Below are 16,212 nucleotides of genomic sequence, written 5' to 3'. Positions count from 1 at the left end.
CCAGCCACACTCCCCTGCAACCTTCCCAGGCCAACACTCCCCACTCAGCATTCAAAGACCACATTAAGAACAGTCCCAGTTCATCACATAGGGCCAGTGGGGAGAATATTGCCGGGGGTGCCCCCCAACTGTGCAGATCCCCTCGGCCCGACCCACAGCCCCTGCCCTGGTCTCCCCCTCTCCCCAGCTCTGCCGGTGCCCCTCAATCCCGACCCGCAGCCCCCTGCTAGCCCAGCCCTGGGCTCCCCCACCACAACCCCTCTGTAAGGAAGAGGCGGATGCAGTGAGGAAGATTCTCTTGTGATCCACGACTGGCACAGGGGGGCCCCGATCTCGGTCAGGCTCTGGGCAGCACTGAGGGTTGACAACTTTCTAATCGCAGAAAACTGAACACCTTTGCCCCGCCCCCTGCCCCGCCCCACCCCTTCTCCGAGGCCTCGCCCCCCCTCACTCCATTCCCCCCTCCCTTTGTCCCTTGCTCTCCCCCCACACACACTCACTCGCTCATTTTCACAGGCTGGGACAGGGGGTTGGGGTGTGGGAGGGGGTGCGGGCTCCGGGGCGGGGACAGAAATGAGGGGTTTGGGGAACATCAGGGGGCTCCGGGCTGGGGCAGGGGTTTGGGGCATGGGAGGGGGTGAGGGGTGCAGGCTCCGGGCTTACCTCTGGGGACTCCCTGGAAGCGGCGACAGGCCCTTTGGCAGCTAGGCGGAGGCATGGCCAGGCGGCTCTGCGCGCTGCCTCTGCCTGCAGGCACCGCCCCCGCAGCTCCCATTGGCTGCGGTTCCTGGTCGGTCTCCACTGATCTTAGTGCAGGTCAGTGCAGAGCCTGGCACAAGGGGGCCCTGATCTCGGTCGGGATCTGGCCAGAGCCTGGCACAAGGGGGCCCTGATCTCGGTCGGGCTCTGGGCAGAGCCTGGCACAACGGGGCCCTGATCTCGGTCGGGATCTGAGCAGAGCCTGGCACAACGGGGCCCTGATCTCGGTCGGGCTCTGGGCAGAGCCTGGTACAACGGGGCCCTGATCTCGGTCGGGCTCTGGGCAGAGCCTGGTACAACGGGGCCCTGATCTCGGTCGGGCTCTGGGCAGAGCCTGGTACAACGGGGCCCTGATCTCGGTCGGGCTCTGGGCAGAGCCTGGCACAACGGGGCCCTGATCTCGGTCGGGCTCTGGGCAGAGCCTGGCACAACAGGGCCCTGATCTCGGTCGGGATCTGGGCAGAGCCTGGCACAACGGGGCCCTGATCTCGGTCGGGATCTGGGCAGAGCCTGGTACAGCGGGGTCCTGATCTCATTCAACACCCTCAATACCCTCCAAGCTGTTACCATGAGTCCCTGGCTGGTATCTCTGACTCTGCTGTTCAGACAAGGGTCAGTTATTATCATTAAGCTCTTGTGCCTGTGTTGCCCATGCTCTGCTCAAGGACGATCTGGGGGCGCTGGGTTCCCGGTGCGGGTGAGTCCTGCTGTTGAGCTGTTAACCCTTCGGGGTGCAGCTGAGCAGGGGGAGAGCTGGCGGGGATCAGAGGGGGCATCTTTGGGGGGCTCCCATGGGGGGCTCGAGATCCCCAGATGTTGACATTACCTGCGTTGTTCCTTTCCTCTACTCCTCCATCCCCCCTTTCCGGACGACACCCGTGAGGTGCTCGCCCAGGCCTGCTGGAGTAGGAGCTCTGGGCATGGCGTCAGAATGGGGGCAGGGCGCCAGGCCAGGAGACTTCAAAGAAGGCACTGGGAGGGGCACATGGGACCCAACGGTTAATCTGGTCCCTTCCCAGCTTCGATCGGGGCGTTGAGCAGAGGAAGCTGAATGCAGGGGGGCGGGGGGAGGGAATATGGGAGAGGGGAGAGCGATGACAGGCTGCAGCCCAATGTTGGTTACAGCTGGCTCAGGGGAGAGCAGGAGCTGGGCTTAGTGGAGTTCCTCCAGATTCACACCCCAGGGAAGCTTCAATCCGGCTCTGTCCCTGAGGCGCCGAGGTTCCTGGGTGACATTAATGAGAGCCACCAGGTCTGGTGGTCGGGTGAGTCAGCAGCGCAGCTCTGTGTAGGCAGCCCAGCCTCAGTCACACTCACTGCCGGCTGCGTAGGGAAATGTCAGGGAGGGAGGAGGTGGAAATCAGGGTAGTGGGGGATGATTCTGTGCTCAGAAGAGCGAAACGGGGAGCCCTGGGGCCCCAATGCGGGTGGGGCAAGGGATAGACATAGGACAGGTCACCAGAGAGAAACATCCCCTTCCCCTAGATGGTGTCTCAGGTTCTGGTGGTGTGTAGTGGATAGAGGGTGGGGGGGAGTCAGGACTCCTGGGTTCCATCCCTGGCTCTGGGAGGGGAGTGGTGTCTAGTGGTTGGGGAGTGGAGGCTGGGAGTCAGGACTCCTGGGTTGTATCACTGTCTTGCTGTGTGACACTGGAAAAATCATTTCCCTCTATGTGCCTCAGTTTCCCCATCTCTTTAGATTGGGGTAGGGACTATCTCTTGCTGTCACTGGGGAAAACCATGTTACGGGAGCGGGGGGGGGGGCTTGTTAAGAGGACACAGCAGAGATGGAAGTGCATGGAGGGGGCTGCAGCGCTCAATACCCGCTGAGTGCGCTTTGCACGGGACCCTTTGCACAGACTTACGGCTGCCCCGTCCCACCCCCAGCCCATGGGTAGCATCGTCATGGTCCCCACGCCAGGGGGTGGGGGAGATTCCTGTTTAATCTGATCATCTCAGCGCTATCTGCTTCCGTTTCTAAAGTTAGATCCGGGAAGATACGGCGGGGGGGGGGGGCGGAGGGGAGAGGGGGGAGATTTAAAACAAGGACTCTACTGTGAGTGAGGGGGGCTGGGCCCCAAGGCTTGGCTTGCCCCCAGCCCCATGGGAGAGCAAAGGCAGAACATAAGGCTGATTGGACTGATCCACCACAAGGGGGCATCGCTCTGGGAACTGAGCTAAGTCGTCACTATCACGTCTACAGGGGATGTGGCCATGGAGTGTTCCTGTATCCCAGGGGCAAAGTGTGTCTCAGATATTATTGTTATTCCCATTTCAACCAGAATCATTGGAGAATCCCCCCCTGGCTGAGGGCAGTGTAGGGCATAGGACACACAACAGAGCAGTTCATATTGTGCCCACCAGAGGGCAGTGTTGTGCAGACACAAATGCATGCTCCCTAACCCCTATGAGCCCATGGACACACAGCCCAAGGCACACCCATGCACAAGCACATACACATAAGTACACACACACACACACATAACCAGGCAAATGGACACACACACATGCATGCACAGGTGTGCACAGACAGGTGATGCCCAAATGGGCACACAAAACACACTCACTTGCACATACAAATGGCCAATTGCACACACACACCTTTGCACATACAAACATGCATCCGCACACACAAACACACTTGTACACATACACACCTTTGCACACACAAACACACGCTCCCCCACCCCCACATCACACACATAAAGATACTCGCATGCCCCAGCCTGCCCCCCCGCCCATTCACCCGGCCTGTCCCCCTTTCCCCCGTCAGGCCCCGCGCTCACCACAGGGGCCGTGCCAGAGACGGCTCCATTCTCCACTCCCCTTTGAGGGGCAGCTGCCAAGGTCGGGGGAGCGTGAGCAAATCTCCCATAATGCACCTGCCATCCCTTTAATCACCTGCCTGGCTCTGTGTCCTGCGGCTCCCGCTTCAGTCCCTCGCTCCTGGCGTTTAAAGCCCCGGCCTCGCGCTCAGCAGCCAGGCACCTTTGTGCTGTTCAAAGCCGCCGACGCGGGGAGATGGGGGGCTCACACCATGGCCCATTGTCTGCATTGCCCTGCCCCCTGCCCCGCTCCTCAGAATGCTGCAGGGCCTGACGGCCGGACCCATCCTCCACCAGTGCCGTAAAGGGGCTGCACATGGCCCCCTGAGAATCCCACCCCCCGGTGCGGAAATGGTGTAAGGGCCCCACACCTGCCAGCCCCTGGCATAGGGGGCAGATCGGGGCGCCCTGCGCTGTGGCTATTCTCTGCCCCTGGGACAGAGCCCTTAGAGACAGGAGCACTGGGAATCAGGCCCCAGGCTTCAGGAAATGGGATGGGGGCAGTTGTCGGAACATGTGGCAGGGATCGCAGACGACAGGCGTTTGGGGCGGAGGTTGTTCCAGGGTCCCCATCAGGGGAGGTGGCTGGGATGTATCACACTAGCTAAATGCACTGTGCTCCCTCCCCATCCGGGCAGCGGCTGGTCCACATAGGGGATAACAACCTTCTTCCACTGCCAGCTAACAAAGCTGCTCTTTTAGCTCACATGGTAGGAGCTCACATGCTTTTAATGCTGGCGGTCCCAGGTTCAACCCCCTCCTTCCCCATTGGCCAGGGTGGGCCCCATCCCCCTCCCTGTCTGCCCATATTGGGCAGGGGACAAATCCCAGTTCAGAACGTCCCCCATGACAGGAAGGGCCAGAACAATGTGGGGGAATTTCAGGCCAACCAGCGCCTCCTGGTGGTGGGGTTTGGAACCAGCAGCAGTCAGGGCTCCCCAAAGTCCTGGCAGAGGGAGGCTGGTCTCCTTGGTTTCCTGCCCGTACCACTGCCAGGGCACGAACTGCCAGCCCAGCTGCACCAACCTGGAGCGAGGGGGCCCCTGCCGTGTACTGCCCTTCCCCTTCTCTGCTCACAGCGCTGTGCGGCAGCAGGACACCTGGGTTCTGGCGGCAGCTCTGGGAGGGGAGTCTAGTGGTTAGAGCGCGCCCCGACTCTTAGACCTCCCTTCACCCCCCAACTGTGTGTGTTGGGGGGGGATTACATAGGCAGCAGCCATGTTGGTAGCCAGTCCCCACCTTCCCTTTGGGGGCACAGCCCCCCTCCCTCAGGGAGCCTCCCAGACCCCCCCAGCAGGACTTGAACCCACAGCCTGCAGCGCTGGAAAGGCAACACCCTCCCCAAGCAGCCACTGGAGGCAGTGCCAGGCGCTGCCTCCAGGGGGCAGCAGCATATGTCTGTGCAGCCAGCCGCCCCTTAAGGCAGCGCCCCCTGGTGCATGCAGCAGGCATTGCATCTGCTTCTTCCTGTTCTGTTTCATTGGCCTTAAATGCAACCAGGCTGTTGTCCCATTGGGGAGATGGGCAGTGGAGAGATCTACAGTCTGCCTCAGGGCCACACAGCAGTTAATGTAAAGCCGGGAACAGAACCCAGGCCCCCCCCAGTCCCCCTGCTCTAACCACTAGACCCCACTCCCCTCCCAGAGCTGGGGATAGAACCCAGGCCCCCGGCTCCCAGCCCCCCTGATCTAGCCCCTAAACCCTACTCCCCTCCCAGAACTGGGGATAGAACCCAGGCCCCTGGCTCCCAGCCCCCCTGCTCTAGGCCCTAGACCCCACTCCCCTCCCAGAACTGGCGATAGAACACAGGCCCCCGGCTCCCAGCCCCCCTTCTCTAGGCCCTAGACCCCACTCCCCTCTCAGAGCTGGGGATAGAACCCAGGCCCCTGGCTCCCAGCCCCCCTGCTCTAGCCCCTAGACCCCACTCCCCTCCCAGAGCTGGGGATAGAACCCAGGCCCCCGGCTCCCAGCCCCCCTGCTCTAGGCCCTAGACCTCACTCCCCTCCCAGAGCTGGGGATAGAACCCAGGCCCCTGGCTCCCAGCCCCCCTGCTCTAGCCCCTAGACCCCACTCCTCTCCCAGAGCTGGGGATAGATCCAAGAGTCCTAGTTTCCTCTTTAAAATCCCTCTGGGTGGTTTTAATTCTCCTCTCTCCTCCCGGCTGGTCCTGGTCACATGGGAGATGGGGGGGGGATTCGGAGGGATTGCAGGGAATTTGCTCAGCACATTGGCGAGACGTCGGCTCAGCCGCTGCCTGGAAAGTGGGTCACGGGCGGTGCGGGGAGCTGAGCGCGTGGTGAGAGACGTCTGGATCTGGGCAAAACATCCAGCCACACGTGAGCCTTAAAATGCAGCCCTGGGGCAAGGGAGCAGATTCCCTCCATGAGGGGCCTGATCCTGTCACTTCATATGGGCAGCTCCACCCCTCACTCCACCCATTATCTGGGAAAGATAGAGGATCTTGCTCTTATATTATATGGATTACGGTCGCGCCTACAAATCCTAACCGATACTGGGCCCCGTTGTGCCAGGTGCTGCACAGACACCCAAGGGACAGCCCCTGCCCCAAAGCCTAGCTAACCAAAGGGTGGGGGAAACTGAGGGACAGAGAGGGGACAGTCACCCAGCAGGTCAGTGGCAGAGCCAGGAATGGAACCCAGGTGTCCTGAGTCCCACTCCAGTGCCCCACTCACTAGACCACACTGCTACTCAAACACTGGCACCGTCCTCGGCCTGTGAAGTCCTGGCAGGTGTTTCATTTGGACTCCGGTCCATGGGAACTAGGCTGGACCCCACAGGTCCCCTGCCACCACCTGCTCTGACCACTAGACTCCTCTCCCCTCCCAGGGCTGGGGATAGAACCCAGGAGTCCGGGTTCCCAGTGCCATGATCTGGCTGCTCACTCCATGGGCAGGTGTGGAGATGAATTACGATGCCACCTGAGCTTCAGAGGGTGGGGAAACTGAGGCAGTAGATGTGTGTGGGGAGGAGGAGTGGGGAGGTAACCCACCCACGCCTCTCACCATCTCCTCCTGTCTCTCTCCCCTAGGTCTGAGCCGCGCCGGGCTGCCCTTTGGCCTGGTGCGGCGGGAACTGGCCTGCGAGGGCTACCCCATCGAGCTGCGCTGCCCAGGCAGTGACGTCATCATGGTGGAGAACGCCAACTACGGGCGCACGGACGACAAGATCTGTGACGCCGACCCCTTCCAGATGGAGAACGTGCAGTGCTACCTCCCTGACGCCTTCAAGATCATGTCCCAGAGGTGAGCGCGCCGCAACCGCACCCCATACGGCACCCCCAGGCCAAGGGAACCCCGTCTCTCCCTGGGTGCTCAGGGCTGTCACCTTGTTTCCCCCCTGCCTCCAGCTAGAGGAAGAATCACTTGTGTTTAACTGGGTGCCAGCTCCTCACCCCCCACCCAGCCTGTTAGCCCCCCAGGTGCACCCCAATCCCTGAGCCCCTGTGACATCACTGGCTACCCCCCGAAATCCCCACGGGGGCAGTGCACACGCCAGCGTGTTTGAGTCACCTGCCCCTCAGCAGTTCCCTGCCCTCGCAACCTGGAGATCTAGTGAAAGTGAAAACAAGCCGGTTTCTGAGCTGGGGAGCAAGGGTGGGGGAGATCAAAGGTTCCCCGGAGAACGAAACCGAGACACACGGGCTAGAGGCTTCACGTAACCTGAGCAGGCGAATTCGCTGTCCAGAGCCATCGTCTGTCTGTCTATCCCCATCCACCCCCTCCACCTATCTATCTATCCCCATCCGCCCCTTCTATCTATCTATCTATCTATCTATCTATCTATCTATCTATCTATCTAGGACCAATCCTATTCAACTTATTTATAAATGATCTGGAGAAAGGGGTAAACAGTGAGGTGGCAAAGTTTGCAGATGATACTAAACTGCTCAAGATAGTTAGGACCAAAGCAGACTGTGAAGAACTTCAAAAAGATCTCACAAAACTAAGTAATTGGGCAACAAAATGGCAAATGAAATTTAATGTGGATAAATGTAAAGTAATGTACATTGGGAAAAATAACCCCAACTATACATACAATATGATGGGGGCTAATTTAGCTACAACGAATCAGGAAAAAGATCTTGGAGTCATCGTGGATAGTTCTCTGAAGATGTCCACGCAGTGTGCAGAGGCGGTCAAAAAAGCAAACAGGATGTTAGGGATCATTAAAAAGGGGATAGAGAATAAGACGGAGAATATATTATTGCCCTTATATAAATCGATGGTACGCCCACATCTCGAATACTGCGTACAGATGTGGTCTCCTCATCTCAAAAAAAGTTATACTGGCACTAGAAAAGGTTCAGAGAAGGGCAACTAAACTGATTAGGGGTTTGGAATGGGTCCCATATGAGGAGAGATTAAAGAGGCTAGGACTTTTCAGCTTGGAAAAGAGGAGACTAAGGGGGGGATATGATAGAGGTATATAAAATCATGAGTGATGTGGAGAAATTAGATAAGGAAAAGTTATTTACTTATTCCCATAACACAAGAACTAGGGGTCACCAAATGAAATTAATGGGCAGCAGGTTTAAAACAAATAAAAGGAAGTTCTTCTTCATGCAGCGCGCAGTCAACTTGTGGAACTCCTTGCCTGAGGAGGTTGTGAAGGCTAGGACTATAACAGGGTTTAAAAGAGAACTGGATAAATTCATGGAGGTTAAGTCCATTAATGGCTATTAGCCAGGATGGGTAAGGAATGGTGTCTCTAGCCTCTGTTTGTCAGAGGGTGGAGATGGATGGCAGGAGAGAGATCACTTGATCATTGCCTTGTGGTCCACTTTCTCTGGGGCACCTGGCATTGGCCACTGTCGGTAGACAGGATACTGGGCTAGATGGACCTTTGGTCTGACCCAGTACGGCCACTGTTATGTCCTTATGTATCTATCTATCTCCATCCACCCCTTCTATCTATCTATTCCCATTCACTCGTTCTATCTATCTATCTATCTATCTATCTATCTATCTATCTATCTATCTATCTCCCATGCCAGGTCCATATGGCATCTGCCAGTGAGGGTTGCAGGCATTCCACACAACCCCACCCCCCCGCACCCCATGCTGTACACCTCAGTAGCCAAGGGGCTGTGTGGGGAGGGGGTGCTCCAAGGCCGGCTGTGCTGTGGGGGGGAGATGGGGAGCAGTGAGATCTGGGGGCGAGGGCTAGGGGTGGGTGGAGTCCAGCAGAAGAAAGAGCAGGCAGGCAGGCATTGGGCGGGCACAGGCGGCGTGTGGTCTGAGGGCACACTCCGATTACTGTACCAGCGTTTCTGGCTTTTCCAAAGAGGGTTTCGTTCCTGAGTACCGTGTGGCCAATTCCTGGAACCACAGCCCAGCTGTGTCTTCTCTCCCTGCAGCACTGTCCCCCGCCCCCAGCCTGGGACAGCCCCCAGTCTGGGACAGCCCCTAGTCTGGGACAGCCCCCAGTCTGGGACAGCCCCTAGTCTGGCACAACTCCCCCACCAGCCTGGCACAGCCCCCGCGTCTGGCACAGCTTCCCCCCAACCTGGCTCCATCTCCCCCCCCACAGCCTGGCACAGCCCCGTGGAGAATGGCTACCTGGCTGGCAAAGGGGCTGTCTGGTGTAGGGAGGACCCATCTCTGCAGCAGTGAGACAGCCACAGAGGTTGAGGGAGCAGGGTCTAGTGGTTAAAGCGGCAGGGGATGGCTGGGAGTCAGGACTCCTGTGTTCTATCCCTAGTTCTGGAAGGAAGTAGGTGTCACACTGTCTAGAGCAGCTCACAACGGCAGGTGCCAACCTCAGCGCAGACTGTCGCAAACAGGGTAGACCCCTCAAGCTGGTGGTGTGTGGTATAATGAGATTTCACCCAGCCAGTAACAACTGTGAACTCCCGGATCAGTCGCAGACAGTCCCCTTAGCCTCTCCAGTCTATCCTGCCACCCAGACACACGGGACTGAGTGACAAATGGTCACTCACACCAAAAATCACCACACTCAGGTTGCTTCTAGCCCTAAGAGACCAGTCACTGATCCCAGATGGTTGGTCCTACACCAAAGACAGTGCCTGTAGCCAGGCCTGGACCAAACTAGCTAAAGGTTTATTAACTAGGGAGAAGGAATCCGAGTTAGTGACAGAGTAAAGCAAGCGAACAAACACACACCAGTGAGTTACCAGCTCGCTCCTGAGAGTTGTCGTGATCTGTCAATTCCACGTGTCTCTCAGGGCGGACCCAGGGGGCAGCCCCTGGGGATCTCTGGCTTCAGTTTGCTTTCTCTGCCCCCCCCCACCCCCCCGAGTTCAAACAGCCAAAGAGATGGAAGATTTTCCTGTGGCTTTATTTGATTTCTTTCATTCAGCTTCCAAGCAGCATTTGCCAGGTGCCATTAACCCAGCCATTGTACTGCGATGGTCCTTGATGGTCCGGCTGATCCAGCTAGCCCTGTTGGATGGGTGGCAGACCAAGGCAAACATTTTCACAGTTATAAAGCAAAGTCAGGACTCCTGGGTTCTATCCCCGGCTATGGGAGGGGGTGGTGCCTAGTGGTTAGAGCAGAGGGTGGCTGGGAGTCAGGATGCTAGCTTCAATTCCCACCATTGGGCCTGTGTGAGCCAGACTCCCAGAAGCCCTTGCAGCAGGAACAGGAGTGTTGCAGGGTGAGGTGGGTGGAGAGATCACCACCTTCCTCCTCCTGGCAATGCCCCCTCCCCCGCATCCCTGCTGTCAGGGAGCTCCAACAACCCCCCCCCATACCCGCCCCCCCGATCCCTCCCTCGTTAGCTCCTGCCACCTGCTCTCCCTGGCAAGGCTGATGCAATCGGAGAAGGGGTGGACGGGGCCGTTCCCCGGGGCCGTCGGCTGCTAGAGCAACCTGGGCTCATGTCCCCGGGACCCAGGCAGGGCTCCCCCGGGGCAGGGCAGCTGCCATCTCATTAGCCACGGCTGTTTGCCAGCGATGGGCAGGGAAGGGAGGGGGGCCCTCTCCAGGCTCCCACCACCTGCTCCCCCAGCTGGTTGGCACCAGGCAGCTCCCAAATCCGCCCTGGCTCCAGCCTTGGCTAGGGCTGCGGGAACTTCCTGGGGGTCAGGGTGTGGGAGCAGGACTCCGGGGTTCTGTCCCCAGCTCTGGGAGGGGAGTGGGGCCTGGGGGTTAGTTCAGGGGGGCTGGGTCCCACACTTTTGCTGTGGAGGTCACAGGAGACTTTGAACCCCCTTTCTCCTGTGCCCCTCTCCCACATTTGATACATCCTGCAAGGGGCTGGTCCAGATGTCTGTTCATTTCCACTCTCTCCCCACTTCTTTCCTCTCCCTTCCATTAGCCGCCCGCCGCGGCCTCTGACAGTAGATGAGTTGGCCAGTCCTCAGCTATGACCTGGGCGGGGGGAACAGAACCCCCCACCCCCACCCTGGCATAGGCAGGTCAGGGGTTCAGCAGGCTGCGGAGGGGGGATAAATGGAGCAATGTCGCCCTCCCGTGGCCGTTCTCTGCAATTACAACAGCATGCTTGACTCCCAGCTGGGGGGGAGCGACTCCGGGGGCTCAGCTCCATCTGCCTCTGGACTCTGCTCGCTCCTAAACACTGACCGCTCCCCCCAGGTCTCCCCCTTCCCCCACCATGGCCCCCTCTTGGACCTAGGCCATCAGACTGGCCAGGACACCGGGGTTCTTTCATCTTTGACACCAGAGGTACCCTCAGGTTAACGTCTGGTCAGAGAACTCCCAGGAATCACCCCCCAACACACAAGGGATCTGCACCCTGGGGCACGGGCACCAGGAGTTTCCCCCCCAGTCTCCCGAGGGGTCCATGCCCCAGGGCACAGGCGCTAGGGGGAGGAGGGAGTGGGTCGTACCAGCATCTTCTCCCTCCCACTGGGAGAACAGAGGGAGTCTTTGAACCCTACTTAGCTTTACCGAGTGACTCCCCCGGCCCATCCCTGTTCCCCCTTTGGGGGCTGCTCACTGGGTCCTGAGCCCCAGGGGAGTCCCAAGCAGCCGCGAGCTTAGAACCCCCAAAAGGAAACATGTTACCTGTTACCCTGCGGGACTTCCTGCCACAGGAGGCAGCGTGGCCAAGGGGAGCTGGGCAGGGTGGGCCTGAAGGAGGGTTCCTAATTCCCCCCTTCTCTCTTTATACCCCTCCTCTTGCTGTCCCGCCGTTCCCGCTCCCCCTCCCGCTTGCACGCTTGCCTCGTTCGTTCTAACATCCGTTCCTTCTTTCCCGCCCCGCTCCTCTTTCTTTCTTTTGTTCTTTCTGTTTCTTTCTTCCCTTCTGGCTTCCTTTCATGCTGTTCTTCTGTCTCTCTCTCTCCCTTGCTTTGTTCTCTCCGGCTCTCTGCTGGGGGACTGAGCCGGAGAGGCCGTTAAAGGTGAAATACCATCAGGGAAGCAGGTCTTCCTGGATATTTATTACTCCAATCTTGGACACTCAGCCTCAGCTTGGAGACAATAGGGAGTCAAACAATGAGGGGCCCCCAGCCTGGGGCTCTCAGCCCCCCAGGAAACCCCCTCCACAGAGCTCATGTAGTTTGGGCAATTATCCTGCAGTGCTTGCTGGGAAAAATACCCCCGAGCCAAACCTCCCCCTCACCCACACCCGGCCTGCCACAGAGACGTGATTGTAACAGGCAGCGTGGCAGTGAGAACCCACAGCCCTGGTGTGTGTGTGTGGGGGGGGGGGGTGGGTTGCATGGGGGAGGGGATGTAGATGGGGGCGTGCTGACATGGGCATGTGGAAAGGGGGGCTTGTGCATGGAGGGGGGTGCAGGTGTGTGGAAGGGTGGAGCAGTATGTAGTAAGCGCGTGGGGGGGGTGAATCTGCACACACGAGCATGAGTAGGTGTGTGTGTGCGGTGGGGGGGGTTGCGTGTTTGGAACACAGGAATCACCCTCCCGAATGAGCCCATCTACCCTGGTCTCCCGGCTCCAGCCACTCACATCAGCTGCTTCAGAGGCTGGTGCAGGGAGCCCCCTAGAGGGCAGTGATGGAATAACAAGCCTAGATGGGGCCTTTTACCCCTTTGCTCAGTGCCCGGGGTTCCAGCCCTGATTTCACACTTTTTCTCCTGCCTGGGATGCTCTGGTGACCCAGCCATGCCTGACCTGTCCTGCTGCGTTTTTGGCCCCTGCCTCATTCTGTGGCAGTGGGTTCCACAGGCCAATTCTGCCCCCTAACTAAAGCAGTCCCTTCTTTCAGCCTGGTCATGGTGCCCTGGGCCCCGTGTTCTGATCAGGGCCCAGCAGAGGAAATCGTTTTTACTCTGGGCTCAGGCTGAGATACTCAGTGGGAGGGGGCGAAAGGCGAGACAGCCCTGGGGATTGTCTGCCCTGGATTGAGACACCATAGACACCTCCAGCCGGGCAGATGTACATCACGCCTTGCAGACGGGGCTCATTCGGTGCCATCTCCACATTTCACAGCTGTGGAAACCGAGACACCGAAACGGGAATGGGTTTCTGCACGCCGATTCTGTGTCAGGGCTGGGAAGAGAACCCAGGTGTCCTGACCCCCAGTTCCCTCAGCCTCACTCTAACCCCTAGGCACCACTCCCCAGATGTGGGACTAGAACCCAGGTGTCCTGACCCCCAACCCTCCTACTCTAACCCCTAGGCGCCACTCCCTAGACATGGGAATAGAGCCCTGCTGTCCTGACCCCCAGCCCTCCCCGCTGTAACCCCTAGGCACCACTCCCCTGAACTGTCCAGACTCCCAGTCTGAGGCTTGAATGTGCTGCCTTTAGGGCAAGACATAAAACCAAGGCCCTGACCCCCTGCAGGTCACTGAAGACAGCCCCCGCCCCCTCCCCATGTTTCTCACAAGAATCAGGACATGAAGCCCAGCTTCCTGGCCCCATCCCAAGGCCAGCCATCTCCTCGTCGCTTCCTGACATCCCTCTCCTGCCCAGCCCTGCTCCTGTTTCAGCCAGGGTTCTGCACTGCCCTGACACACCCCAGAGGTGGCCGCATTTCGGCACCGTTATGTAGCATCGCTACGGGACTGTCTTTAATTTATCGGCCCCCGGGCCCCCTCTCTCCCCCAGGTGCAATAACCGGACGCAGTGCGTGGTGGTGGCTGGATCGGACGCCTTCCCGGACCCCTGCCCCGGAACCTACAAGTACCTGGAGGTCCAGTATGACTGTGTCCCATACAGTGAGTCCCATTCTCATTGCTCTTTACAACCGTGTCCGGGTCCGATTTGTTCGCTTCCCTCCTTGCTGTGAAAAACCTCCCACCCAAAGCGGGGGGAGACCCCCCAGAACCGGCTCCCTGATCCCTGGCGCTGGGGGGTGGGGAATGACTGGGGCCAGGGCTAAAGGATTTGGGTGCCTCGCTTTGGCTCCATCCTTTGGGGGAGAACATGCCACGGGAGGGGAGGGGGAGGAGATGCTAATGGAGGAGATTCCCCCGCCCCCTGCTGTCCCTGCTGGCCCCCGTGTGGTGCTAGGGGGCGCTGTGCTTCAAGGAGAGGGTGTGTGGGGCTTGGTAGGGGGCGTGCCCCCCTCGCAGTCAGTGTGGGCCCCAGGAAGTAATAGAGAAGCCGGCAAACCCTGGGGTGCTGGGGAGGGGGGGCGTATCACGTGTCTCGCCGCCGAGGCTGCTGGACACAGACAGACCCTGCGGTTCCCTCAGGCTCTCCAGCCGGCACTGCCCAGCGTCACCCCTAGAGGTCGCCTCGCGTCCCAACCACGCCTAAGGCTACCCTGCAGTACCCTGCCCATCCCAAGGGGGCGCTGAGGAGCAAGGCTAGGATGGGGGCCTGCCCTGCTTGTTCTGGGGTGGGGGGGGGATTGTACCTGTCCCAGGAGGGGGCTGAGTGGGGAGAAGTGATTGGCGGCCCACGTGTCCCCATGCGGTGGGAGGGGAGTGGGGTCTAGTGGTTAGAGCGGTGGGGGAGGGTGGAAGTCAGGACTCAGGTGGGAAGGATCCTGGAGCTACGTTTGAGGAGGGAGCATCTTTCTGGGGCAGATTTCTGGCAACGGGGGCCCCTGAGCAGGGCTGGGTTTGGGGAGCACCTGCCCTAGGCCAGAGTGGGGGGAGAGCCGGCAGATAAACACAGAGGAGCAGAAGGGAGATCTGGAGTTGGGGAGGGAAGAAAGACTGTGTGTGTGTGTACATGTGTGTGCTCCGCATGTGTATGCATGTGCTCCCTATGTGCTGTGCGTGTGGATGCGGGCACATGCGTGTGTGCTCTGCCTGTGCGCACACCCCTCTGCCCCCACTCAGTTCCCCTTCCCAACACACACCCAGCAGCGACCGGAGCCGCACGTGTGTTGGAACCGGGCCAGACTGACAGTCCCCTACTCCTCTTGGGCCTGGGAAATTCCCTCCTGAGGAGCAGGTCCTCCTGCATGGAAACAGGAAGTGGGGTTCAGGGAATAAACAGGAAGTCAGGGTTGGAAAAAACAGGAAGCAGGTCTGGAAAAAACAGGAAGTCCCACCTTAGCAGGCTGAGCTGGCTCTGTGACAGTTCCCTGGCCTCCAAGGGAGCCAGGTCTAGGGTTGCCAATTTTGGCTGGACGTATTCCTGGAGGTTTCATCACATGACATAATATTTAATTACAAATTAATCTTTAATTCCTGGAGACTTCAGGACAATCCTGGAGGGTAGGGCAACCCGAGCAAGGTCCCAGCATAGGAAGCAACAGGAGGCGCTCGGCCCCCCCAAATCCTGCCCCCACTGGGTGCCCCAAACCCTAGGTACCCCAAAGGGATCCCGGGAGAGTGACCCCAGCTCTGGGGTGCATGGTGCGATCTTTGCTCCAGCTCATCCATGCCCACTGGGGGTCAAAAGAGAAGGAACAGCGGGGTGGGGGGGTTTGAAGCCAGCGCTGCTGTCTAAGGGAGCCGGTTTTGGGGCGCCTCTCTCCCTCTGGGTCTACAGCAAACACCCCCTGTCCTCTCTCTGCCGCTTTGTGTAGCGCGAGCCAGGGCATGTCATTTCAGGGGTGGGGGGCGTTGCTTCCTGTTGTTTGACGCACTGTCTTTTTCTGGGGGGCTGGGCTGGGGGGAGGGGAGCCCTGGTAACACCCCCTTTGGTTTCTCCTCGCAGACAGAGCCGGAGCCGAGAGGGCGTCAGAGTCCAGCGCATCCTCTTAACCGATTTAACTCCGATTCCTGTTCCTTTTCCTTTCAGCTCTGCGGGGGACGCGCCCAGACAACCTCCCTCATCTCAGGATATAACTGACTCTGCCCCCCAACAGCACGGGGGCACCCCGCTGAGACTGGGCTGGGATCTCAGACGGGCTGGGCTGTGAGCGGGATGGGGCTGGAGAGAGGGCTAGGCAGGAAGGGTGGGGGGAACGGATGGCAGGGGGGAGCGACGGAGCATGGAGAGGAGAGAGCTGCAGAGATGGAGGGCTGGAAATCGGAGCCTGCCAAGCTCCGCTGATTTCTCCCAGCTAAGGGCCTGGCCCTGAGGTGCCAGCTGAATGAGTTTTCACGCACACACATGTACAGTTGCACACAGATGCAGGTGTATACATTGCACATGTGTGTACACTGCACACACGCATGCACACAGATGCACACGCCTGTACATTGCACACATCTGTATCCTGCACACACACATGCACACAGATGCACATGCCTGCACATGGCACACGTCTGTATCCTGCACACACACATGCACACAGATGCACATGTGTGTACA

General features: G+C 59.1%; 1 protein-coding gene across 1 annotated transcript in view; it reads left to right on the top strand.

Moving 5' to 3' along the window:
- Window positions 1-16,212, top strand: part of LOC101935740 (adhesion G protein-coupled receptor L1) — a 98,034-nt gene that overhangs the window by 40,292 nt on the left and 41,530 nt on the right. The window contains 2 exon segments of the mRNA XM_065576221.1: window positions 6,633-6,846; window positions 13,603-13,712. Of these exon segments, the coding sequence (XP_065432293.1) occupies window positions 6,633-6,846; window positions 13,603-13,712 (324 nt within the window).

Source organism: Chrysemys picta, chromosome 22, assembly GCF_011386835.1.
Source record: "Chrysemys picta bellii isolate R12L10 chromosome 22, ASM1138683v2, whole genome shotgun sequence".
Classification (NCBI taxonomy): domain Eukaryota; kingdom Metazoa; phylum Chordata; order Testudines; family Emydidae; genus Chrysemys; species Chrysemys picta.
The sequence above is the reverse complement of the archived record's forward strand: the minus strand, read 5'-3'. Positions and strand labels throughout refer to the sequence as shown.